The following is a 24,903-nucleotide window of genomic DNA, read 5'->3' as shown; positions in this document are numbered from 1 at the left end:
TCCAATCCAGTCTTCACCCCCTCCACCCACTTCAGCAGGCCCGTTCCAAGTCTACGGCCCCTGGGCGGTCCTGCCAAGTCATCCAGGACCAAGTTACCCCTGCTCCCTCGGCCTCCACTTGACCCTTGCTCCTGCTAGATTTCCCCCATCATTTCTCCACCCCTTAGTTTCCCCCCCCACCCGACCCTCGACAATCAGCTCACTGTCCACTCCTACACAGTTGACCTTTACTGGGTGTTTGGCCTCCCCATTGAACTGTGAGTATTATAGACCTGGAGGGGTACAACCATGTCAGCTGTTGATGAGCTTGACCGCCAAGGGGGTGCATTTAGGGGCTCAGTGAAGGGCAGAGCCTTTTCTCCCAGCTGGCTCTGTATTCATGCTCCAGAGTGTGAGTTTCTGTCCCCTCATCCATGTCACCATTGCACAGCCCCTGAAGGAGAGGAGGCAGACAGGACCTTCTAGACTGCCCCCGCTTTTCTGGCCCAGGGATGGGGGAGGGTAGGATGTGTGCCCCGCCATTTGAACCCTCGCTCCGTGGCTTTTCTCAGCCTGGCATCACCTGTCCCTCTCACTCAGATCTGGTGGCTCATAAAGAACAAATAAGGGCTTCCCTGGTGGCGCAGTGGTTGGGAGTCCGCCTGCCGATGCGGGGGACGCGGGTTCGTGCCCCGGTCTGGGAGGATCCCATGTGCTGCGGAGCGGCTGGGCCCGTGGGCCGTGGCCGCTGGGCCTGCACGTCCGGAGCCTGTGCTCCGCAACGGGAGAGGCCGCAGCGGTGAGAGGCCCGTGTACCACAAAAAAACAAAAACAAAACAAAACAAAAAAGAAAAAGAAAAAAAAAGAACAAATAGATTTGGGGCCCCGATGCAACCTTTTAATTCCAAGCAGAGTCCCCCTCCCCCAGCATTGTCACACACACACGGTGGAAAGGGATGTCGGGGTCTGGGCAGGAACAAAACCCAGACCCCGGCAAAAAATATATATATATATAATTATATACACGTGTATTTGGAGAGAAGAAAAGCTGGGAGCGTGATTAAGGTAGGGCAGAGAGTTAGGTGAGGAAAGCAGCTGGGGGGTGCCCCAATAAATTACATTCTTTAGAGAGTATGGCGGGGGATGCAGGGGTGTGGGTGGAACCCGGTAGCCAGGACTCGAAGCCTGGCTCCTCATCCCATCCAGGGGAGCCCAAAGGCCTGGGCTCTGCCCGGGACCTGGATGCTAGAAGGTAGCATTCTAGCCGACTCAGCCTGAAGGCTGATGTTGGGCTGGGGGTCTGTATACGCGACATCTCCACTCTAAGCCAAGGCTTCTAGGGAAGCCTCAGGGCTGGAGCAAGAGGCTTCGAAGCTTAGGGGTCACAAGGAGAGGACAGGGTGAGCTGGAGGGCTGGGTGGCCTCCCTGCTGGAGGCTGAGAGGCGGGAGGCCCAGGTGCAGGGGAACCCGTCCCAGGTGAGCTGCGGAGGAGTGCTTGGGTACACACAGGGTCCTGGGAGCTCTCTGCCTGCGTAGCTGCTTCCCACCCTCACATGCCTCCTACCAGGCCCGAGGGTTCTTCCCACCCATTGGTCAGGACAGCAGACAGGCCTGACCACTAAGTGTCATGTTCATGTCTCATCACTCTCTTCTGGGGAACTTCACATGGGGGTGGGGGCAGGGAGAGGGTGCAGACACTAACTCTGCGTGTGCTGGAGTGCACGCTGGGTTTGCCCTGTGCAGCGAGGACCAGGGATGAGAGAAGGGCCCCCCCGCCCCAGCTCATCACGGGGAAGGAGGTCCACGTCCCAAAACCCCAGCACTGCAGAGGCCTTGCTCTCCCTCGACCTGGGCAACGGAGCCAACCCCACCTCTGCCCCACCCCCCTGGCCCCCAGAGATGATGCTTTGGGGTCTAGTGCCCCCAGCTCCAGAGCCCTGAAGCAGCAAGGGTGAGGGTCAGTCACAGAGCAGGTGGGGGCCATCAGAAGAGAGAGGCCTTTTTCTTGAGTTCGTTTCGCTTCCACAGAGCCAGCTTGCCAAACTCTTCGGGAGACATGGAAAAGACCCTTGAGAAGTCCTCTGCTGACAGGTGCCTCTGCAAGGGGGACACACAGAGGCAGTGTAGGGACAGGAGGCACAGGGTGGGGCTGGGCCACTTTCCCCCACACCGGGCAGGGGAGGCTGCCCCGCCAGTAGCCCCTCACCCACCCAGCACATTCTCCCTGCGTACCTCAAGCCTCATCCTATCCACACCTGGAGGCAACTTGGTTCGCCCCCTGTTGGTCACCACCAGCATTTCGTAAGGATAGACCTGGCGGGGACGGGAGGCGGGCAGTAAGTATCAGGCTCTTCGAGGTCCCCGTCAGCGTAACCCCCTCCATTCCCCAGGCCCCCTTATCAGCCTGCAGGGGCCACGGGGGCTCATGCCACCTTGCCATCCAACTCCCCCAACTTCCGTGCTGCCCCTCCCATCCTCAGCCAGCAGGACCCCTCAGTGCATTCACATCCCTGGCTTCTCCCCAAGCTGGCCCGCCCCCGATGGAGACGGCTCTGTCCCCTGCCCACCACCCCCTGCCTATGCCCCTGCCCCTGCCCCTCACCTTCTGCTCCAGCACACAGGGAAGGGAGATCCCCCGGTCCATCCTCCCCCTCTGGCCCTCTCCGTTCTGGGGAGACCAAAGCCGCAGTGAGCCAGAGTGGGGCAGGGAGGCCTCCCCAGCCTTACCCTAGGCTTCTTATGTCCTCACCAGGTGACTCCGTAACCCCGCACCCCTCCCCCAACACTGCCAGTCCCCCGTCCATCCATGGCTTCCGTGCTCCACGTGTTTCCCTCCAGAAGGCACTCACCTGCAGGCCTGTGGGAGACAAGAGCCATTGTTCAGAGGCAGCTCTGAGGTCAGCAGGCTCCCAAACCTGCCAGCTCAGCCTCCCGGACCTCCAGCCACAGAGCCCTGCCCACATGGCGACACGGGCTGCCCCAGGGGCCTCCTGAGCCCCTTTCCCAGCATCAGGTCGGCCCTGTCTCTCACCTGGGCTTTCGGTCTCACTCCCGGATGGGCTGAAGTCTGTGGACTGGAGCTGGAAAGGACACGAAGGAATCAGAGGAAGCTGGAGCGTTCCACATCGTCCCTCTTCACTGTAAGGGTCGGGCCGCCCCCCCTTCCCGGGTGCCCACGTAGCTCAGTCCCTCACGGGCCCCACACGCACACTCTTCCCACGAGGCCTGTGACCTCCGTCCTGGGACCTTACCCGGCTCAGGGTGGTCCTGCCGTAGGCGGGGAGGGAAGAAGACTTCGATGTTCCCACGTGCAAGGCTGGAAGAGAGCAGGAGGCCCTGTCTCAGACCCTTTGGCCTGACAGTCATTCCAGAGGGTCATTCACTGGCCTCCCCTGCCAGGGGCAGGGCAGTGGAGGGGGGACTTGGGGGAACCTGGTGGGCCTCTGTTGGCTTCCAGATCCTGCCCGTAACCTTCAGCAGGTGACATCGTGCTGGCAGCTCTGAACTATTCCTAATGCCTCCCCTCTCTCTAACAGACATGCACAAAATAGACATTTGGGCTAAATGTCTGAGTGTTCAAATTGATAGTCAGCCAATGATAGTCAGATGATGAGTCTCACCATCATAAAATGAACCTCTGGAATATGAAAATAAATCTAAAATTTAGTCAAAACAATCGAATTATTACAATTTTATGTTTAGCAATGTTGGTAATCAAATTTCAAATGCTTGATGTTATAAAACAGAAGCTGCAGTTTTCCCAGCACTTTCAGCTGCTAGATGGCACCGCAGTCACTGGACTTGACATTTGCATGACCAGATGTCACTTTCAACTTGACGTCCAATAATATCACTAAGCTTTCAAGCACCGCAGATTATAATTCAAGAAAATTGGTTTTCCGTAACAGGTTTTCCTAGAAGGATTCTTAGTTTGCACTAATCTCAAAATTCCTTCATCTCCAATGACTAGAAATTGCTGGCATGGTATAGCAATTGTTTTGACCAGCATTTTTTGTGTGAAGGTTTAGCCTGGACGGACTCAAAAGTGTAAGGAAGAATTGTTTTCTTCAAACATTTTAATAAAATATGTTATTTGGAAGTTTGGTGAGAACAAAATGTGTTTTGGGGACCCTCGTGTTTTTTTTTCCTTAATGCTTCTTATTTTTGTGTAGAAAATTGTCTGCTTTCACAACGCTCATTATTGAAGCACTTCTCTTCTGTGATAAGTACACACTTCTCCCTCAACTGACTGATAAGATTTTTGTTTTGAAAATTTTTTGGCCATGCTGCATGGCATCCCCAACCAGGAACTGAACCCGTGCCCCCTGCATTAGAAGCACGGAGTCTTAACTATTGGACTGCGAGGGAAGTCCCTAAAGTGTATAAGATTTTCACTCCTAATTACTTCTAGACTGCTTATTTACGTTTGAAAGTGACCATTAATTCCAATGTTACCCTTAAGTCAGAATGACACGCCTGTCCGTAATTCTGAAATCGTTCAGGTTGGAGCTTGGATTCTTAACCATTGGACCACCAGGGAAGTCCAGAACCTCACCTTGATCAGCTATAGAGAGTAACCTATGCAATCATATGACCTTTGATCCCATACAAGTTCAAGGATGCCAGCAGTGACCCTGAGGCAGACATTTCGCTACTCAACTTTGCAAGGCCAAATGCACATTAAAGAGCTAATTTTGGGCTTCCCTGGTGGCGCAGTGGTTGAGAGTCCGCCTGCCGATTCAGGGGACACGGGTTCATGCCCCGGTCCGGGAAGATCCCACATGCCGCGGAGCGGCTGGGCCCGTGAGCCATGGCCGCTGAGCCTGCGCGTCCGGAGCCTGTGCTCCGCAACGGGAGAGGCCACAACAGTGAGAGGCCCGCATACCGCAAAAAAAAAAAAAAAAAAAAAAAAAGAGCTCATTTTGCCTAACTAGCAAATCCTGGTGGAGCATGAAGACTGAATCCAACCTTCGGGGCATCTCTCTCTCTGCCTCCTTCTTCAGGCCTTAACTGTTCATTCCACATTCTCTAAAAAGGCCTATTAGAAGCTCTTCCCACCCACACTGAAATATCATCCTGGTGAAATATCATTTTGATGACCCTATGGATGTCCCAGCCATATAGGAGCCTTAACGGTTCCTTGAGTCCCCCAGCCCAGTGGCTTTCACCTCCACTCCACAGCATGCAACCCCTTCCGGTGGCCAGCCCCTGGATCTTGTCGTCCACAACCGCTTCACTTTGACACTGAAGCCTGGGTATCACACTTTGTGGCCACAGTGCCCTTTTTTGTTTGCAGCTTTCCCTCAGCCGCATTCCTGGCACATCTGCCGGTCAATATCATGGGGAACCTCCAGTGTCTTGATCCCCCACGTCCCCCTGACCTTTGACCCATGCGTGGGTACATAACCACTTTCACCCACACTCAGCAGCACCCAAACTCTAACCCTGCATCAGCCCAGGGCTCCCCTTTTGCCCGCAGGCGATGGAGATGAAGCCCACAACGTGTACCTTAGCATCACTACAGACCCTAAAGCCTCTCATCAGTTCCCTTTCCCAGCAGAAGCTGTTCCGAACCTTCACCACTCTCACCAAGCTTCACCCTCCGTGTGCTCAGCAGACGACGTTAACTTCTCTTTTTTTTTTTTTTGGCCTAGCCACGCAGCATGCAGGATCTTAGTTCCCCCACCAGGGATCAAACCCGTGCCCTCTGCATTGGAAGCGCAGAGTCTTAACTACTGGACCGTCAGGGAAGTCCCTAAAGTGTATAAAATTTTCACTCCTAATGATTTCTAGATTGCCTTTTTATGTTTGAAAGTGACCATTAATTTCAATGTTACTCTTACGTCAGAATGACACGCCTGTCCGTACTTCTGAAATTGTTCAGGTTGGAGCTTGGATTCGTAACCACTGGACCCCCAGGGAAGTCCCGAACCTCAACTTCTGATGTGGCCTGCTCCCAAAGCCAAGTCCCCGACCCTTTCAAGGCCAGCCTCCCGCATCCTGAGGCTGGGTCTCACTTCTGACCTCCTCCCAGCCAACCTTCCAAGGGGATTGTAGTGTGAGTGCTCTCCAAGGAACAGCCCTCGGCACCTTGCCCTTCCCTCCCCCTTTTCTACACAACTGGATTTTTTTCTCATGGTCCCACTACCACGTATAAGCTGAAGATTCTGCTTGAGCCCTGACTTGCGCCTCAAGCTTCCAACTCAGTTAAACTCAGCTCCCACCTACATGCACTTAACACCCAACACGTCCCAAAACAGTCTCTTCATCTTTCCCCCGAAACCTGCCTCTTTCATGATCTCAGCCCCAGGTCTGTCATCACCCAGCACCCAAGACAAAAACCCCAACTCGTCTCTCCTTCACCACCCATATCCAATCAGCCACTAAGTCCAGTTGATTCCATCTCCTCTACAGATCTTCCTCGACCTACGATGGGGTCACGTCCCGATAAACCCATGGTTAAGTCAAAAATGCATTTAAGGTCTTCCCTGGTGGCGTAGTGGTTGAGAGTCCGCCTGCCAATGCAGGGGACACGGGTTCGTGCCCTGGTCCGGGAAGATCCCACATGCCGCGGAGCAGCTGGGCCCGTGAGTCATGGCTGCTGGGCCTGTGCGTCCGGAGCCTGTGCTCCGCAATGGGAGAGGACACAACAGTGAGAGGCCCGCGTACAGCAAAAAAAAAAAACAAAAAAAAACAAACAAAAATGCATTTAATACACCAAACCTACTGAACATCAGAGCTCAGCCCAGCCTACCTTAAACGGGCTCGGAACACTTACATGAGCCTGCAGGTGGGCAAAGCCTATTTTACAATGAAGTGTTGAACCTCTCATGTAATTTATTGCATACTGTACTGAAAGTGGATAACAGAATGGTGGTCTGGGTACAGAATGGTTGTAAGTGTATGGGCTGTTTCCCGTCATGATGATGTGGCTGGCAGGGAGCTGAGGCTCGCTGCCACTGCCCAGAATCTCAAGAGAGCATTGTGGGACTTCCCTGGCTGTCCCGTGGTTAAGACTCTGCGCTTCTACTGCAGGGGACGCGTGTTCAATCCCTGGTCGGGGAACAAAGATCCTGCATGCCGCACGGTGCGGCCAAAAAAAAAAAAGAAGAAAAAAAAGAAAAAAAAAAAAGCCAAGAGAGCATCGTACCGCACATCACTAGCCTGGGAAAAGGTCAAAATTCAAAACTGGACCTACAGTTTCTACTGAATGCATATTGCTTTCGCACCATCGTAAAGTTGAAAAATTGAACTTTCGGGGCTATTTCTATACAGACTGTGCCTGTATAGTTCTCAAACCCATTCCCTCTTCTCTGGACCTACGTATATTTTTAGCCCTTACCCAGATGATTGCAAAGTGTGGTAGACTGTCTCCGAAGATGGCCCGCAACATTACCTCCCAGCCTGTGTGCCCTTGGCTGGTTCCTCTCAGCAGGAAGCAGAATCTCTTTCCTCTCTCTTGTGTCTGGGTGGCCTGGGAGCTGCTCTGACCGTCAGAAGGCAGTAGAAGGATGCCCTGTGGCTTCCAAGGCCAGGCTCTTAGAGGCCTTGTAGCTTCCAGTTTCGGCTTCTCAGAACTGCCCCCCTCCTCTCCAGCCATCATGCTCGAAGGAAGCCCAGGTTAGCCTCAGTGACGAGCAGCATGGCACCAAAGCCCCAGCGACCGCAGAGCACGCTCCGTGCGCTGTAATTCCAGGCTCCTGGAGGTCCTCTCTGCTGGCCGGATGTTTGCTGCTCCTGGCCTTTGCTCCCACACTGTCCCTGGGGTCTGTGCTACCCTTCTCCCCCACTCACTTTGTCTTGTCCTTCAAGACTCCAACTCTGGGACCCAGGCCCTATCAGCGTCCTCTCAAAGCACTTGAAGTGTACCTCTCACCTGCTATGCTGCACTGACACCCCAGTTTCCATGTCACTTTCCCCGTGACCAGAAGCTACTGGAAGACAGCACTATAGTGTTTTACTCTTTATATCCTCAGGGCCAAGAACATGGTAGACAGCCAATAAATGTTTGCTGAATTAAACAAAATGTGCTAATTCTGCTTTAGCTGATGTCGTCCTTTGTCATCTCATCTTCTTCCATGACTGGTACTCTTGCCCTAAGGAGAGCGCCAGAGCCTTGAGCCAGCAACCGAAACGTCTATGTCTCTTATACCCACACTAGCACAGCGCTGGGCGTGTGACAGACAAACTCAGCAGACTATTTGATTCTGGCCTCAGGGTCTGGCCAGGTGATTCTGAGCCCCCTTGGTGACACTCACAGGTATGGAAGGGTGTCCGGTCAGGCAGAGAGCGGGTTTTCCGCCGGATAGGCAATGACTTTTCCATCTCTTCCTTCAAGATCATCTTTCCCAAGTTAGAAGTAACCTGGCAAGGAGAAAGGAAGATGGATCCAAGGCGTCGATACCTGTTTCTCATCTCCAAAAGGTTCAGAGTTGGGTCCACCCCAGGCAGAAGTGGGGACAGAGTTCCTGAGGGGCTGTGTGGTGCCTGGAGCCCATGGAGCTTGTCCTGGTCACAACCTCTGCCACACTGGATCTGGCCACCCTCGAGAGCAAGGAGTCAGAGCCGCTCAGTGTAACTCTGCCCCAGGGGCTTCTGCATCCCAGGTCACAAGGCCCACAGCACAAGCCCATCAGTGGCCTTTCCCTGACTCCTTACACCCTCTCTCCTCCCCTGGAGGCCAGCAGCCTACTTTCTCCTTTCTCCTCGTCCCATGAACTACTCTGCCTGCTGAAGCCTGGCACTGGCAAGACCACCCTTTTCTGTGCTTTTGGCCCTAACAGTAAATGGTGTCCCCCTAAAGCAACATGCAATCCTAGTGTCCCTTCAAAAGCAGCAGCCTGACATCCTGGCAATGAAAGGGAATTCCTCACATGTTCTCGCCAGGACGCTCTTCAGACATGTACCCATTTAGATCAGAATGGAACTTCTATCCCCAGGGTGGCCCAGGGATGCGGGTGGGGCAGCAAGATGCTACCTTACTGAGTTCCTCTCTCTGACGCTCCCTGAGAGCCTTCATCTCCTCCCCGGAGTCATCGTCGTCCTCCTCCTCCTCCTCCTCTGCCCCCCTCCTCGAAGCCTTCCGCTTCCTCCATTCTGTCTCTGGGAAATACGGACAAAAGCAGGCACATCAGTCAATCAACCGCGTGCTCAACGAGCATCTGTCAGGGGCTGCTTTGTGCATATCCTGGGGCAGCTGCACCTTGAAGGGAACACCGCAAATTATTTATTATAAAATAAATGCAACGTTTTCTAGCCTTGTGGTGAAGCTGGGTGGGCAACACATGTTCACACGACTGAAAGCGACTGGGGGCCAAGACCTCATCTCATTCCTCTTTCTCTTTCCAGAGCCTGGGACACAGTAGAAATTCGACAAATGTCTGTTGAGCGGCCAAAGAAATGAACGGAAAGCGGGTAAATGGCTAACAAGCAGGGCCGCTTACGCCAAGAGAGATGGGGTTGCAGGGGACGGGGGAGCAGGAGCCTGGAGGGTTCATGCAGGTGGTGGTGGGGGCGTTTCTGGGGCTTCAGCAGGGCCTCCCTCTCCCTCTCCAGCAGGCTCGCCTACCCACAACGGCCAGCGATGGGGGGCACGGCCAGTAGTCCGTTTCGATCTTGGCTGGCTGGTTGGGGTCAGGAGGCTGCGCTGCAGGGAACTTGGATGACTCGATGATGAGGTCTTCAATGAGGTGCTTGCTCTGAGGGCTGCCTCCTGTGGACTCTGAGGGAGGAGGTCAAGGTCAGCCTGGGCACACCCTCCACCCCCCGGAGGCCACCTCCCACCTTAGCCCCCCACTCCTTCCTCTCTCCCTCTTCACACCCGTGAGCTCCTGGGTGTAAAAGCAACGCACAAGGGAGAGCACAGGGCAGTTTACACGCTGTCATGAACATCTGTTTTCCCATCACCCCCCCACCCTCAGGACAGCCTCCCGGCACGTGGCGAAAAGGGGGCTCTGGTGGGTCAGGGGAACCCTCACCTCTCTGCTTGTAGATGGGAGGCTTCTTGTAGATGTTGGAATCTGGGCGGGTGGTCTCTGTGGGGAGGGAGAAAGAGTGGATGAGAAGGAGGCTAGGAGGATGGCGGGGAGGCTGGGTCAGAGAAGGGAATGGAGACATGGATTGGAAGAAGGCAGGAAACTCAGGGGCTCCTGCCAAGAGCCAAGGCAGAACCGGAGATCCTGAAATTACCCCTCAGGGGTTGGGATTTTTGCACTTCTCTGTTTGGGTGGGCGGGAGGATGCAGCAGGGCCCACCACCTCTGGGAGCTCTGCCTGGGGTCCGGCATCTGGGGGTCCGGCCAGTTCTGTGGTGTGCATATACTCCAGAGAGTGGGGGACTGAGAGTAAGGGGCTTGGGTTCCTGAAGGAAACAAAGAGGTCCTAGGGCAAGGATGCAGCCATGCTGACACTAAAACCTACCAGGATGGTGGAAATGGGGCAGGCTGGTCCGGGGAGTGCCAGTGGTTCTTGGGGCTGAAGCCTGAGAGAGGGTTCCAGGGGACCGGCTCTCTGCCCACACCTGCAGAGCAAAAGTACGGTTCACTGCAGCTCCCAGGTCCCCCACCCCACCCCCTCCACCCTCTCCATCCTCCCACCCTAGCAGCCCACACGCCCCCAACCCCAGGGCAAAGGAAGGCTATCCAAGGACTCGACCTGCTGATGCTGCCTGACCCAGGAGAAAGGATTAAAAGAGATCCTGGGTCAGACGTAGATGGACCCAGAGCTGGCCAGTGACAGGACAAGGTCCACTGATTCCATCACCCCCTAGGCTCTGCCAAGCCCAGTCTGGATGTGTGTGGGGAAGGGGGTTGAGCCCGGTTAGAGCAGGGCTGGGCAAGTGTCAGGTGTGGGGCAGACTCACCTCTGGGGATGGTGGGGGGGATGTGGATTTGGGTGACAGCGAGCGCTGTGAATGGAGAGGAGGCTGGTCAGAGCCACAAGGGTGGGATTAAACCCTTGTCCCTAGGACCCCAGGTGGGCCACTTCACCCCCCCACACTCAACTCTGTAATTGCCCAGCCAATTTCTGGGCCACCTCTTCTCTCTTAGTCCTTGCCAGCTCCCAGGGCTGGCCCTCCGTCCTCTCTCTCCCTAGACAGGGTCCTGAGTCTTTCCCTAGGACCCACGAAGAAGCAGAAGAAGCCGAGGATCTTGGAGCAGTGTGCGTGTGCTCTGAGGGCCAGCTGGAGGGGCTGTGGCTCTGACCTCAGAGCCAATGAGCAACAAGGGGAAGGGACAAGACCCACAGCATCCAGGATGGAGTCCGGGCCCCTTGTCAGGCATTTAAGTCTCCCCACAGCCTGGCCCCATCTCTCTGCTCAGCCATGACACTGCCTCTTTCTCCAACACAGTGTACAAAGTACCTGTCCTGCGTTATCTCGTGCAGTTGACTACCTGGTGAGGTGGACGGGTAAAGGTATCACCTCTATTTTATAGAAGGGAAACTGAGATCACACCGTCGCACAGGTCACACTCAGCTAGGACTTCCGGCCTCCAAGCTCAGTGTTCCTGAGTGCTTTCCACAAATTTGCTCACTTTCTGCCCAGTCCCACCCCATTCCTACATGACCCCGCTCTGTGCGGCTACCATTCAAACATGGCCTCCCCTGCTCTCCACCTGGAGCTAGCCTCCAGCTGCCAGTCCATCTCTGCCTGCTCTGCACGAACACCCAGTTCACCAACTGACTGGTGATTCCTGTGCACAGGTCCGCTTCTTGTTTTGGAGTCTGGCCTCCAGGAAAGAAAGCATGAGAGGGATTCTGCCTCCCACCCAGTGTGGCTGGGGGAGCCCTTCCCTCAAGTCCTGTCCAAGAGGAACCTCCCACCCTTTACCTCCCGGCTTCTGGGCAGCTCCACGTGTTCCAGCAGAGAATAGGTAAAGTGGGGCTCGTAGATCATGAGGTCAGGCCTCTCGATGTCCAGGATGGCCTTGTCCTTGGGGATGGCAGCCAAGTCCTTGTAGCCCAACACCTGATTGTCCATCTTGGCCTGAAGGGAAATGGTACACATGGAACAGAGGTGTCAAAAGCCTCCCCTAGGGCCTCCCTGGTGGCGCAGTGGTTGAGAGTCCGCCTGCCGATGCAGGGGATACGGGTTCGTGCCCTGGTCTGGGAGGATCCCATATGCCGCGGAGCGGCTGGGCCCGTGAGCCATGGCCGCTGGGCCTGCGCATCCGGAGCCTGTGCTCCGCAACGGGAGAGGCCACAACAGTGAGAGGCCCGCATACCGCAAAAAAAAAAAAAAAAAAAAAAGCCTCCCCTAGAATACTGGCCCTACAAGCCAGACCTGCAGTTTATTAGGAAGAAGGTGGGCAACCGTTTTAGATGTCAGCTCCTGGAAGTTAATAGTTCTATGATTGCCATTTTAAGGGTTTAGAGGGTCACCTTGAAACAATGATAGTCCTTCACCTAGCCCTTTGGGTACAACGAGACAGTACCAGACCGGCAGGAGGGGGTGTGCAGAACCTTCTCTGGATCTGGGGTTCTCTCTGCCTGCCAGCCCTGGCAGGATCATCATCATCTGAGTGAAGCTGCCCCGCAGCCAGCGTGCGCCCCGCCCCTCCCTCCTCCCAGCCTGAGGGTGCTGGTGGCCGAGAGGTACTCACCACGATGCTGGAGGGAGAGCCGGGAACACTGGAGCCTCGGGAGGAGCTGACGCTCCCAGGGGAGGTAAGTGGTTGCTGGGGAGAGCGAGAAGGCGGGCGGGTGGGAATGTGTGTGGGTGCCAGGGCCGGGCCGGAGGGAGGGGGCTGGGGCAGGGGAGGGCTTCTCTAGGCCTCTGGGGCCCCGGGGTGCGGCGCCGCGGGCAACCACCAGGTGGCATCCTCGACTCCCGACCTGACCCTCCGCGGGGAGCCTGGCCCCCACCGCGTGCCCCCCGGCACCCCACTGCCCCGGCGTGGGTGTAGCCCCGCGCACCTTCTGCAGCCGTTCCATGCAGCAGGGAGCTGGGCGGCCGGATCACTCGCAGAGCCCTGTGCGCGAGGGGAGACGACAGGGCGTCAGGCTCTATCCGGCTCCTGGGCGCTGCGCGCTCGGGGCCGCGAGAGCAGAAAGGGTGCTCCCCCGGGCTGTGGCGTCCTCATCCCTCGGTGACTCTCCAGGCTGCTGGCCGAGTGCAGGGCCTGGAAGGGGAGGGAGAACGTGCCAGCCGGGGCTGTCGGGCCCCGCGATCTCAGAGGGCGGGGGCGAGGGCAGCCCCCTCTGGCCCCGTGTGTCTCCGGGGAGCGGGGCTCCGGCTTTCCGTTCGCTCAGCCGCGGGGACCGGAGGTCGCATGTGGCCCGCGGCGAGACGGGAAGGTGGACGGGCTGCACTAGTTTTTGAGCCATTGTTCTCCGGCTGGAAAGGAAATGACGGCAGGGCTCAGCCGTTCCCAGGGCAGCCCACACATCCCTGCTTCCTCACACCTGCCCTGCCGGAGCTGCGGGTCAGTTTCAGGCCCAGGTTCTCACTCGTCTCGGCCTCTGACGTGACCTTTCCCTGGTGCTGTGTTGGTGCCCTTGACCTCCTTCCCCTCAATCTATGTCCACGGTGCCCCCCCTCTCTCATGGCCCAGACAGGTTGAACACAGAGGGACTTAGTAATACTATGAGACGGCAATAGGGGGAGGGGAGGACACAGCGAAGGCGATTTGGTGGGAAGCGCTCAGGTCATTGGCTGGGGTCTGCCGCTCTCCCAGTGGAGAAGGGAGGAGGCGGCTGGAGGGAGCCACATCCCCATGTGCCTGTCCCTGTACAGCAGGCAATCCCACTTGCAGGCATTTGGTAAAACACCTTTGGGGTCAAGGCCACGTCCCAGCTCCCCACCATCTCGGAATCCTCGAGCTGAGGCTGCCCTCTGAAGTGCTACTTTGCTGCAAGTCAGGGCCCCCTAGTTCAGCAGGAAGGCCTCCAGGCTGGCACTGCCCTCTCTTGGTTCCTAAGAACCAAGTTGAGTCCTGTCTGCAGCAGGAGAGCAGGAGTTCCCTGGGGCCACAGCCCAGGTCTCCTGCCTCAGTAACTCCCTTAGCAATCCTCCCCTCCTCCCCACACACTCCTGGACCAGACACATAATAACCATTCAGTGGGACTTCCCTGGTGGTGCAGTGGTTAAGAATCCATCTGCCAATGCAGGGGACACGGGTCTGAGCCCTGGTCCGGGAAGATCCCACATGCCGCGGAGCAACTAAGCCCGTGTGCTCCAACTACTGTAGCCTGCGTGCCTAGAGCCCCTGCTCCACAAGAAGAGAAGCCACTGCCATGAGAAGCCCGCACACCACAACGAAGAGTAGCCCCCGCTCGCCACAACTAGAGAAAGCCCACGTGCAGCCATGAAGACCTAACGCAGCCAAAAATAAATAAATAAAATAAATAAATTTATATAAATAAATAACAGTAACCATTCAATGAACGCCTGGCTGAGTTTCTGACGTGATGGTGGCCGTGGAACTATCTTCCAACTGCTGGCAGTAAGCCATAGAGTGAAGAGAGCTGATGACTACAGAACGTACGGGGAAGAAGCAGCAGTCATGTAGTGGTTAAGAGCATGGACTCTGGACTGGAATGCCTGGGGAGAGGAGACTGCTACTCAGAAGCTGTGTGACCTTGGGCAAGTTACTTACCCTCTCTGTGCCTCACGTCCTCATCCATAAAATGGAAGGTGGCAATAGTATCTGTGTCATAGGGTTGCTCTGATTATTAGGTAAGTTACAACATGTGAAGTGGTTAACACATAGATTTTATGTAGAGTGTTTATTCTTTCTATCTCCCTGAGGACTGATAAACTTAGATGGCTTTCTGTAGCCACTGTGCCACAGAAGGTCATGAAAGACTTGAGGTCATTGGTGCTCCCAATTTTATCACCTGTTACTTTGTATCAGGCCGTTTTTCTGATGTCTCTCCACCACCTACGTGCTGCACCAGCCGCCCTCACTCCCACTTCCCTGCTTTTGCGCAGGCTCTTGCACTATTCTCATCTCCCAGATCCCACCCATCCTTTAAGGGCCATGCTAAACCCTCCTCCTCTTGGAGGCCTCCCCTATTATTCTAGTCCTCATTGACAAACTCTTCTCTGAATTCCAGTGGGACTTAAAAAGAGAATCATATAACTTGGTCCTTGATTATGTTGCCTGACGTGTTTTCTCACTAACTAGGATGACTGCTAATTTCTACAACAATAATAATAGCTATCATTTTTTGAATGCTCATGCCGGGTACTTTGATAAGCACTTTACAAGGATTATTTTGTTTCATCCCCCCAACAATCCTATAAGGTAGACCTATTTTACAGATGAGAAAACCGAGGCTCGGAGAGGTGAAAAACTTGTCCAGAGTCGTGGAGGTGACAGTGACTGTGTCTTCAGCATTGGCATGTTCCGTAGTGCCTCCGTAGTACTGTGTCAGGTTCACTGTGGGGATAGACTAGCATTTGCCACAGTTCTCAAGTCTTTTTGGAATTCTAGAGCCAAGGCTTCTCCAAGACAAGACTCTGGCCATCAGAGTCACACTGGGGACTAGGTGCCCATGGAAGGGCTCCATTCCAGGGCTTCAACCTTCTCTTGCTTTCTTAACACTCACTTTGTAATGCTTTTAACTAGATGTGTGAGGACTGGAATCAACTCTAGCACATACTCAAAGAGCTGTTAACTCCCTCTCACTCCTATTTCATCTTTACTTTGTTAACAGACATTGTCAAACTAGCTATACACTGGCTTAGCCAAGAGGCAAACACTCATTCATCCACCCATATACATCCACCCGCCCACCCAGTCATGTATTGTTTTATCCATTCATTCACTACTTTCTGAGCGCCTGTTCTGCAATGACCACAGAGCGTTGTGGTGTTATGGAGAACAGAAAGATGAGTCAAAGGAGCTAAGCTGCCCCTCCAGAAATGAGGCCATATGTATAGATAACGCCTGTGCAAAGCAGAAAATTATGTGTGCCTGATAAGATAGTATAAAGGGCTGTGAGAGGTCACAGGGGAGAGGAATCACTCCTGCTGGGGTGTCAAGAGGGGAAAATAAAAAGGTTTTCTTAGAGGAGGAAGTGTTTAAGGCAGGCCTTGAAAGATGCCCGGTTTGAGATCATGCAAAAACTAAAAGAGGGATCCTTGAAAGAGATAGCAACATGAGGGAAACTGGAGACATGGGGAAGCACTGGGTCTGTCTGGGGACAGCAAATACGGCTGAACCGAGGAGCTCATGAGGTTGAGACTGGTTTGGGGCAGGAGGTTGGGGGCCAGATTTGTAGAGGTCTTGAACTTAGACTAGGGGATTCCGAATGTATTCTGTGGGCAACTAGGACTATGGAATGCTTAGAAACATTTTTTAAAACAAAGAAGTGACGGATCCAAGCAGTGCTTTGGGAAAATGAATCAGGCTGCAGGCTGGGAGATGGAATAGACAGGAAGAGGCGGTCCACAGAGAGACCAGCCAGGAAGTTATGGAAGTAGTTCAGGCAGGGGATTGTGAGGCTCTAGACTTGGGCCTGGGGCCGAAGATGGAAAGGGCCAAGTGGGAGGAATCCTAGAGGCAGAATGTGCAAAACAGAACTTGATCTGGAGACAGCCCCCCCCCGCCCCCACCCCTCACCGCTGGGGAGGAACAGGTAGCAGTGACAGGAGAAGGGGAAGCAATGAGTTCACTTCTTGCCAGTTGAGGCTGAGGTGGGGGCAGTAGCTGGCAACAGAAATTTGGGAGCCATTTGAGCTAGAGGTGGTAGTCTGCCCTATGAGGTTGCCAAGGGAGAAAGAAGGTCAAAAACCAGCATCCTGGGAAACGCTAGGGGACTAGAAGAAAAAGGGAGCTGGAGATGGCACGAAAGGGAGGGGGAAGACTAGATGGCCAGGTCCCTGAGGGGCTGGGAGTGTATCTAGTGATTCTTTGTATTTTCAGTAAAGGACCTAATACACAGTAAGTGTGCCATAAACATTGAGAAAGAGTTGCGGGGAGGGATAGGGGGGTTGAGAAAGGATGTCATGAAGCCAGGAGTCCATCGCCCAGAGAAGGCAAGACATGCAGAAAGGACAGCTCGCCAGTTTGGATGTCAAGCCCTGGTGGCTTCTGAGAGCATCTGCAGAGGAATAGTGAGGCCTCCTTGTTAGGGATGGGAGTGGGGAGAGGTGGCCAGGGTGTACAGGCAGGGGGAGAGGCACTTCCAAGAAGTGTGACAGAAGGGCAGGAGGGGGTTAGGGGTTTGCAGGAGATGAGCTTGGCTGAAGGATTTTTAGGAAAAGGGAGACCTGAACACGTTTGTAGGCAGTGGAGAGTGAAGAGTAGAGAAGAAGAAATTGTGGCTGCAGGAGAGGGAGGGCACTTGAGGGGGGAAGGTCCCAGCAGGGGAAGGGGAGAGGGATTGGGTCCAGGCCCAAGTGAAGGACTACCTTTGGAAAGAAAGCCCGAGCTTCCCTGAAAGGAGAGGAAAGGGAAAGTTGGGTAATGGCAATCTAGGGGCCTTAGGAGCGGGCCGATCAGGAGGCTTCTATTTTCCCAGGAAAAGTGAGAGATAAGGTCATGTACAGACCCTACAGGTGGGTTAGGCAGAGGCTGAAGAGAGTAGAAAGGACCGGAACAGTCGGGGGGGGGGTGCGGTGGGGGGGAGTGTGGCGCGGGGGAGTGTGGTGCGGGGGAGTGGGGGGAGAATGGAGAGCTTCTTCGTGTCCTGGAGCCTCAGGCTGAACCTGGAGGTGGCCCAGGCACCCTGCCCTCGAACACCAGTTGCGGGTGGGTACAGAGTGGGGTAATGACTGCCTCTCAGAGTGGTCACTGCCCAGGGAGGGAGAGGAGGGGTCCAAGATGAGCCAGGTCACAGGTTACAAGGTCTTGCACTGAGACCCCCACTCGCCCGTGCACGAACACTGTCCCACAGACGCAGCCACTCAGAAAGACGATTCAGAATAATGATGTCCCTGCTCTGTCCCCTGCCCCTTCTTCCCCACAGCTGGCCACAGCGCCGTGCCCATCCCCTGGGCTGGGTCTCCTCGCCTTCTGCCCTGAGCCACATTCCTTCAGGAACCTGCACCCCAGCGCCTGGTGTGTTAGAAAGCACGCTGCGGAAATTGTTAATGTCTTACCCTTCCAGGGACATGGCATTTTAATTTGGGGCTAACCCTGAGGAGTGAAGGTCTTACTCGTTAAATATTAAGCCAGCAGGGAAAATGTTTTGGGGTGGAGTAGGAGTGTGGGGTGGGGGGAGAGGGAGAGAGGGAGGGACGGAGGGGAGAGGGAAAAGGGGGAGGGAAAGAAAGGGAGAGTGTTTCTGCCTTCTCCCAAATCACATCACGCCCCGCAAACGCTTACTCCACCCACTCGTAGCCCCTCCCCCAAAGCCAATTTCCTCGCGCGTCCGCACCCGTGCACACCCCTCGTGCGCTCCCAGGCCCGGGCGGCCTCCCGTGGACGGACCGAGAGGGCAGACTGCAGCAGGAAGGGAGGGCGCGAAGGGAGGAAAGGGAAAGAGCCGCGGAGGAAAGCCAGCCCAGGTGGCGGAAGGGCCTTCTCCGCTGCCCCGGCGGCGCCCAGTTCTTCCATCTCGGACCCACCCTCCCCCAGCTGTGCAGCCGCGCCTTATCTGAGCCCCCAGCCGGGCCCCACCTCACACCGCCCGCCCCGTCTCCATGGCAACTAGAGCCGCTCGGCCCTGATGATAAGGCCCGCCCACCCATTCCCATGGGCGCCGCTACAGGTAGGGGCTGAGCCGGCCTTGGCTCCCTGGACTTGCGGAAATGAAGGCTCAGCCGGCAGAACCGCAGCCTGGTATCCTCTAGTCCAGCTTCCCGCCCTGTTCTAAACCAACCATCACTTGCTCTGTGCCACGGGCTTTCTTCTTTTCACCCATCCTCTCTAGCTTCACCAAAGCTCATGTCTCCCAATTAGGAGATGAAAATGTGGTTGAGAGATTGACCTGTCCCACCCCCCCATGCCCCCCACGCCTCGGCCCATTGAAGCCAACCTGGAATTCCTACCCAGGTCTGTCTCAGGTCAAAGCCAATGAATGCTCTTTTCAATGGGTCCCCAAAGATCTCACTTTCATCTGAACTTGGGATTTGGGGTCCCGTGTGCTAACCTTATACCGTGGAGCCACCAGAATCCTGCTTCGTTGGACTGGCCTGTGGACAAGGAGCAGAGAGGCTGGGGGACGCGGGCTCTGTGCCCTGGGGCAGGGACAAGCCAGGCTGGAGGCCGGCCTTGCACATAGTAAACGAGTTGCGAAATGGCTGAGCTGGCCCTGTGGGCGGGGGTCAGGTGGGCAAGCATTCTGCCTCTCTCCGTTTTCACCAGTTTCATTCACAGTGGGCCAGCCTGCCTGTGCCTCCGGGTCCCGTCTCGCTCCTTCTGCTTTCCATTCCCTTTTTCTTTCCTTTCTTCCCTTGGCTCTGCTTGCTTCCCTTTCACCCTCTCTCCCTCCCAGCCCCACCCCCGCAGTTACTGTGGCAACAACTCAATGCCAGAAATAAAGGCAGGATCCTGCTAGGTCACCAGTTCCCAAAACAGCATACCAGGGTGGAGAGGGGAAGGGTGGATGGGAGCAGACCAGCCCAACAGGGGAGGCCCCCGGCATACCCTGAGGGTGGGGTCTGTGTCTGTGTGTGCGTGGGGAGGGGGCACCCACAATCGCCCCCAAAATCGCCCTGCTCCGGGCCGGTGGCTCATCAGAACATCTCTTAACCTCTGCCAAGCCTGCGCCTGCGCCTTTTCTGAGCCTGATGCAGCTCCCACTCCCCTCCTCTCATTTTATGCTTCTCCTGAACCCCCATTTTTAAGCCCTCCTCTATCTGCTAGGACTAGGGTTGGGGTTCCTCTAATGCTAACCCTGAACAGCACCCTCTCGCACTCTGGTGAAGCATCAGGCAGGGGCAGGTGGGCCCAGAAGCAGGGTCCCAGCCTGGGAACCCACCTGCTCAAGGCCCTGCTCCCCGTTTGCTTCTGATGACAGCAGGAGCAGGCCCGGGCATCCCCTTCCTTCCTCCCCCAGCCCCCCCCCAAATATGCATCTCGTCACACAGTTTCTCTTAGCACTCTCGCTTGGGTTTCTGTATCCTCTCTCTGCACACCCCGGAAGAAGGCCCTCTTTCTGTGTCCCCCCTCCCAGCCCCTCAGGCTTGCTTGGTCCTCAGCTTGTTCCTGCTCTGGTCTCTATTTATAGTTGGTCCTGTTGGCGGGTTGTGATGTCACTTGTACAAGTTGATTGATAGGGCTGGGGGAGATGCAAGGGAGATTGCCTCCCAAATTCAGCGTTCTGAATCCTGGGGGCATCCCTATTCTGGTCATGACACACACGCGTAAGCTCTGATCGAGGAATTCCTCAGACCTGCACCCCGCCAGGTGGACAGGCTGGCCCCGGCGTTGGACACGTGGCCATAGCGAGGCCAGCAGCGCAGAGGCCAGCCTCCCCCGTGGGCACAGGCACTTCACCCACACAGGCAGCCCCTGCCGAAACATGGTTGCAGAACGCACGCCCCCGCTCTCCCAGTGAGGCACCCCCCACGCTGACACGCGGTGCCTTTGACACCCACTCACGCCACCCACCGATTCTCCCCTTGGCTCCGGTTCTTCACGCTCACAGCCACCCACCCCACGTGCTGACACCCCGTCCCCGGCACAGAGCACCCACTTACCCATCCCGTGGGTGCTTCCTGGGCCCCACCCCTTCCCAAAGCAAGACTGCCTGCCTTCTCCTACACCTGTCCCTGCACCCCTGCCTCTGGCAAACTCAGCAACCCAGTGCCCTGGGAAAGAACCACCAGGTGTGCCTGCCCGGCAAAGGGTGCCTGGCCTGCCAGGCCAAGGGAGGGGCAGAGCTAGCAAGGGGGTGCCTCGATCCTTGGAGGCCTGCGTGTCTGTTCGGCCCCCAGCCCCTGCAAGCACTTCAACAGCCGGCACCAAGAGCATCGTGGTCAGGCCTGTGGCCATGCCCTGCCACCCAGCCTCATTCTGCATTTGGTCCTCACCCCAGCCTGGCCAGCTGAGGGCTAGAAGGAGGCTCCTCAGGCCCCTCCCCGCAAGGAGCAGTCCCCACACCAATGGCATTCAGGCCTCTGAGTGAACTGCTCCCCCCCCCCACCAAAAGCATCTGTGGCATGGTGGCGGGAGACGGGCAACGCCCCCTCCCCTTCCACCACTCAGCAAAAATGGCACAGCTCTCCAGCCTACTCAAGGCGGAGCCTCCACCCCCATCACTTGGACTTCTGACCAGCACAGCTAGGGGAAGGGGTCCCTGGGTGGCAGCATGTGACACCCCAGCCCCTCTTCCCCGAATCAGAAGGAGGTTGGGTCAGATCAAACCCAGCTAGTCCCAGGGTCCGGCCCATTCTCCCACTGAACAAGGGGCCATAGCTGACCCCCCCACCCCCACCCCGGGACCCCTGCCACTACCCAGAGCCTCACTTCTAGGCGGGTGTTGTGGCCAAAGTGCCCACAGAGGGGAAGAGAGGCGGGAGACCCTGCCACCTACCTCTTCCCGGACAGGGTGGCCCAGATTCTCTGAGGCCCCAGGGTGGGGGCAGGGGCAGGCGCAGATCCTGGGGCTGCGGCTTTTCCTGAGAGCCCAGGTAACAGGCGGCTCTTCCAGGAACCCGGCGTGCTTTCCCAGAGCACAAATAACAAGAAAAACGCCGGCTTGCGGTGGGTGAGTGGGTGGGTAGCCGGCGAAGGAGGGGACTTACCCTTCTGGGCCCCCACCCCCTCGCCGCCACCCTGCTTCTCCGCCAGCCTGGCGCGCAATCCCAGGGCCGGGTGTGTGCGCCGGTGGGCAGGCCAGGCGGGGCGGGCGGGCGGCCAGGTGGGCGGGCCGCTGGCTCCCACCCACCCCTGCACCCTCCCCACCTCCAGCTGATAGCGTGTGGCCACTGGCCTGCGGGTGTGTGTTTGTGTGTCTGCTCTTCCACCTCGCTTGCTGCAGCTCAATCCATTTCAAACAAGAGGACCATTAACTGGGCATCATGACGAAGCAGAATCGGAAGCAGACTCTCGGCCAGCCGCTGGCCTTTTTCCCTTTCCCACACCACCCCCAACTTTGCAACACACGCTCACACACACAGCCCCTCCAGCCTCCTAAACAGCCAGAGCTTGAGTCAGGGGGAAGGGGCTCTACTGATAACAGAGGGGTGACAACACCCGGTTTCCCCAAGCACCTGTATCTCCCACTCATCACTTACCAGCACCACAGAGGCCTCTGGGGCCCCTGCCTCCCTGGGGTGCTAAAGCGAATAGACGGTGAGGGGCAGGGGTGTGGGCTGGATGCCAGAATTGGTTACCCAAGGATTAACCCTCTCCTGGGGAGGACAGGATGGGAGGATTCGAGAAACCAGGTCCCCAGCACAAGAGACCGGGTTGGCCCTTGGGTAACCCAAATCCCCCGGGGACAGAGCACGGTGGTGGTGGTGAGTGGGAAGGACCCCAAGCTCTCTCCAGGGCGGGGTCTTCAAAAGAGAAGCTCTCACCAGGTGATGTCCAGGTCCCAGCACTGAACTACAGGAATGTCTCTGGGAAAACCTCCACGACTCCAGGCCCCTGTCATTGGCCTTTTGGTTCCCCCTGGGCTTAGAGCAGAGCCTGGTTCATTTGTGACCCCCGGGAGCAGGGGAGGGAGCCCGGCCAGCTGACCCTGGCCCCAGCCCGGCCTCCTCTCCACCTCTGTGCAGACTTGCCTATCTAGGCAGCCCTTACTGTTGCCCTGGTAACCGCTGCCCACAGCTGGTCAGCTGATGGTATCAGCTGTCGTTGGGGAAATCTAGAATCTGGGGAGGGGGCTCTGGGGTATCTGAATGGAAAAACCACAGGGGGGAGGGTCTTGAGAGGACAAGTGAGAGTGTGCCCTGGGACCTCTTTCTCAAAGAGAAGAGGACCGGAGAGGGTGGGTAGGGACAGGAAGTGGGGGATGTGTCTGGGTTAGTGGGAGACAGAGAAGAATGAATCCTGAAGGATGGGCTCCAGAAAGAAAGGAGAAATGAAAAAGGCAGGTAGCCGAGTGGCTGAGGAAGAGTGGAAAGAATCTGGGCTTAGCTGCTGGACGTAGGCCAGAGGCGGGAGAGGGGCCCGTGGAAAGGTACTAGAAAGCCTGGGAGTGGGAGAGAAACGCAGGATCCATCGAACCATGAAATAAAGGCCAGGAGATGATGCAGGAGGAGGTGCACTTTTGATGTGGCAGGAGCGGGCCACAGCCTTAGCAGAGGGGAACCAGGCCTTTGTGGACAACCAGGCCGGCCTCTCAGCTTTCGGTCCCTTCAACCCCACCCTTACTGCCCTGTCCCCACCCTAGTGCTGCACAGCCTCCCTCCCCCTCTCCAGGAGACCAAGTGCCAGGTAGCCCTTTAGGATTCCTGATTTTTCCCACTATCTCGGTTCCTTCCCTGTTTTCATGCACCACCCACCCCCCAAGACCCCATTCCAGGATATTTGCCTTCCGGTGCAAGGGTCCCCAGAGGCAGGGCTGGAATGAGCGGTTGCCAGGAAGGACAGCTGTGGACAGGGGCCTGGAATGAGGTGGCTCAGGAGGAATGGGTGGGAGTCGCTGGGCTGGGAGGAGGGGAGCGTTCCTCAGGGAAACAAGCACTCTGGATAGAGTGGGGAAGCCTAGGGGAGAGGGCAGGGGGAGGGGGAAGGGAGGAGGTCTGCGGTACCTTCAAGGGCCTGGGGCGTGGGGCTCGGCAGCTTCCTCGGTGACATACACCTCCATCCCTCAGCGCATCTCCTCTCCGCCTCCCGTTGCCAAGACAACCTGCCAGCTCAGCCGAGGAGGCAGCGGCAGGCAGGGAGGGGGGAGGAGGCGGCTGTAGCTCCTACAGCCTCTTCTTCAGCAATGGAGGGAGGGGGCCTCGGTGCTGGGGGGGGGGAGCTTCAGGAGCCGGGGCTCCCACTGAGCCCCGCCACCACTCTCCCGTTCCCTCTCCGTCCTTAACGCTCTGGGATTGGCTCCTGGGGCGGCCTCAGGAGAACCTTAATTCAGGGCCAGATAGCAGGCCGGTCTTGGGAGGCACTGGGCCACGTCCCCCATCCCAGAAAGCTCAGCGTGGAGCTGGGAAGAGTGATAGGAACAAGGGAGGGATGGCTTATGTTGAAGGGTCGGAGGGTGGTTTCTGGCAGGAAGGAGAGGCCCCGGGTGTGGCTAGGGTGGGCGTGTGGGCCATGGGCTGAGAAGGTCAAGAGCCTGGGACAGCACTCTTCCAGTCCCGCGAGGCCCATTCCCAGTGCCCCTCACTCCATAGGCATGTCCTTCCAGGGGCGGGAGAGCACCTTGGGCAGAACAGTCCCCCTCGAGCCAGCCCTGGGACCAAGGGGACTGCAGAGTTAGGGCTCCCTCTGTCGACCTGAGGCTTGGTAGCTGTCAAGGTCATTCCTTGCTGAGGGATCCTGGGTGTGTGTGTGTGTGTGTGTGTGTGTGTGTGTGTGTGTGTGTGTGTGTGTGTGTGTGTGTGTGTGTGTGTGTGTGTGTGTGTGTGTGTGTGTGTGTGTGTGTGTGTGTGTGTGTGTGTGTGTTTGGAGGGGGTTGGGAGGGACGGGGGAGGGCACAGCCAGGCCAGAAGACCCTTCCCTCGCCTGCCAGGCTCTGCGCGCCCCCCATCTTTGGCCTCGCCCTATGAGGAGACTTACTCTGCCTCTAGGCCCCTCCTCCTGGGAAGACCCCAGGCTCCTCAAGGCCAGCTGAACAGTCGGTCTTCCCCCACTGCTTGCCTGCCACCCCAATAGGCTGGGAGGACAGGGGAGGCAAAAGCTTCCCCCCGGAAGCAGGCAACACTGAATACCAGGTGCCTGTGAGCCCAGGCCCCGGGGTGGGCTTCCTGGGCACGGCTTGGCCGCACCCAACCCAGCAGGCTGCTAACAGGACAAGCGTACCTTTAGGCTTGAGGATGGGCACGTGCGTCCACAGCAGGGGGCTGGGGTTCCTGCCCCTCTCAGGCGGGTGGTCCCAGGCCCAGGATACCTAGTTCTTGGCTCTTTTCCCCAGCAA

At 56.8% G+C, this 24,903-nt stretch overlaps 1 protein-coding gene across 1 annotated transcript; it reads right to left on the bottom strand.

The window, feature by feature from the left end:
* Positions 1–213: 213 nt before the first annotated feature.
* On the bottom strand, positions 214–24,874 carry DMTN (dematin actin binding protein). Its single transcript, XM_082615926.1, is given in 16 exon segments — positions 214–2,077; positions 2,213–2,293; positions 2,583–2,709; positions 2,711–2,837; positions 3,012–3,060; positions 3,232–3,296; positions 8,239–8,344; positions 8,958–9,082; positions 9,549–9,701; positions 9,958–10,014; positions 10,399–10,498; positions 10,841–10,885; positions 11,810–11,965; positions 12,582–12,656; positions 12,895–13,100; positions 24,789–24,874. Coding segments are annotated over 15 exon segments (1,398 nt in total). The 5' UTR covers positions 12,913–13,100; positions 24,789–24,874; the 3' UTR covers positions 214–1,963.
* Positions 24,875–24,903: the final 29 nt, after the last annotated feature.

The sequence above is a fragment of the Mesoplodon mirus genome (assembly GCF_964341445.2).
Source record: "Mesoplodon mirus genome assembly, chromosome: 1".
Lineage (NCBI taxonomy): Eukaryota > Metazoa > Chordata > Mammalia > Artiodactyla > Ziphiidae > Mesoplodon > Mesoplodon mirus.
Note: the sequence above shows the minus strand (reverse complement) of the source record. Positions and strands in the feature narration are given on the sequence as shown.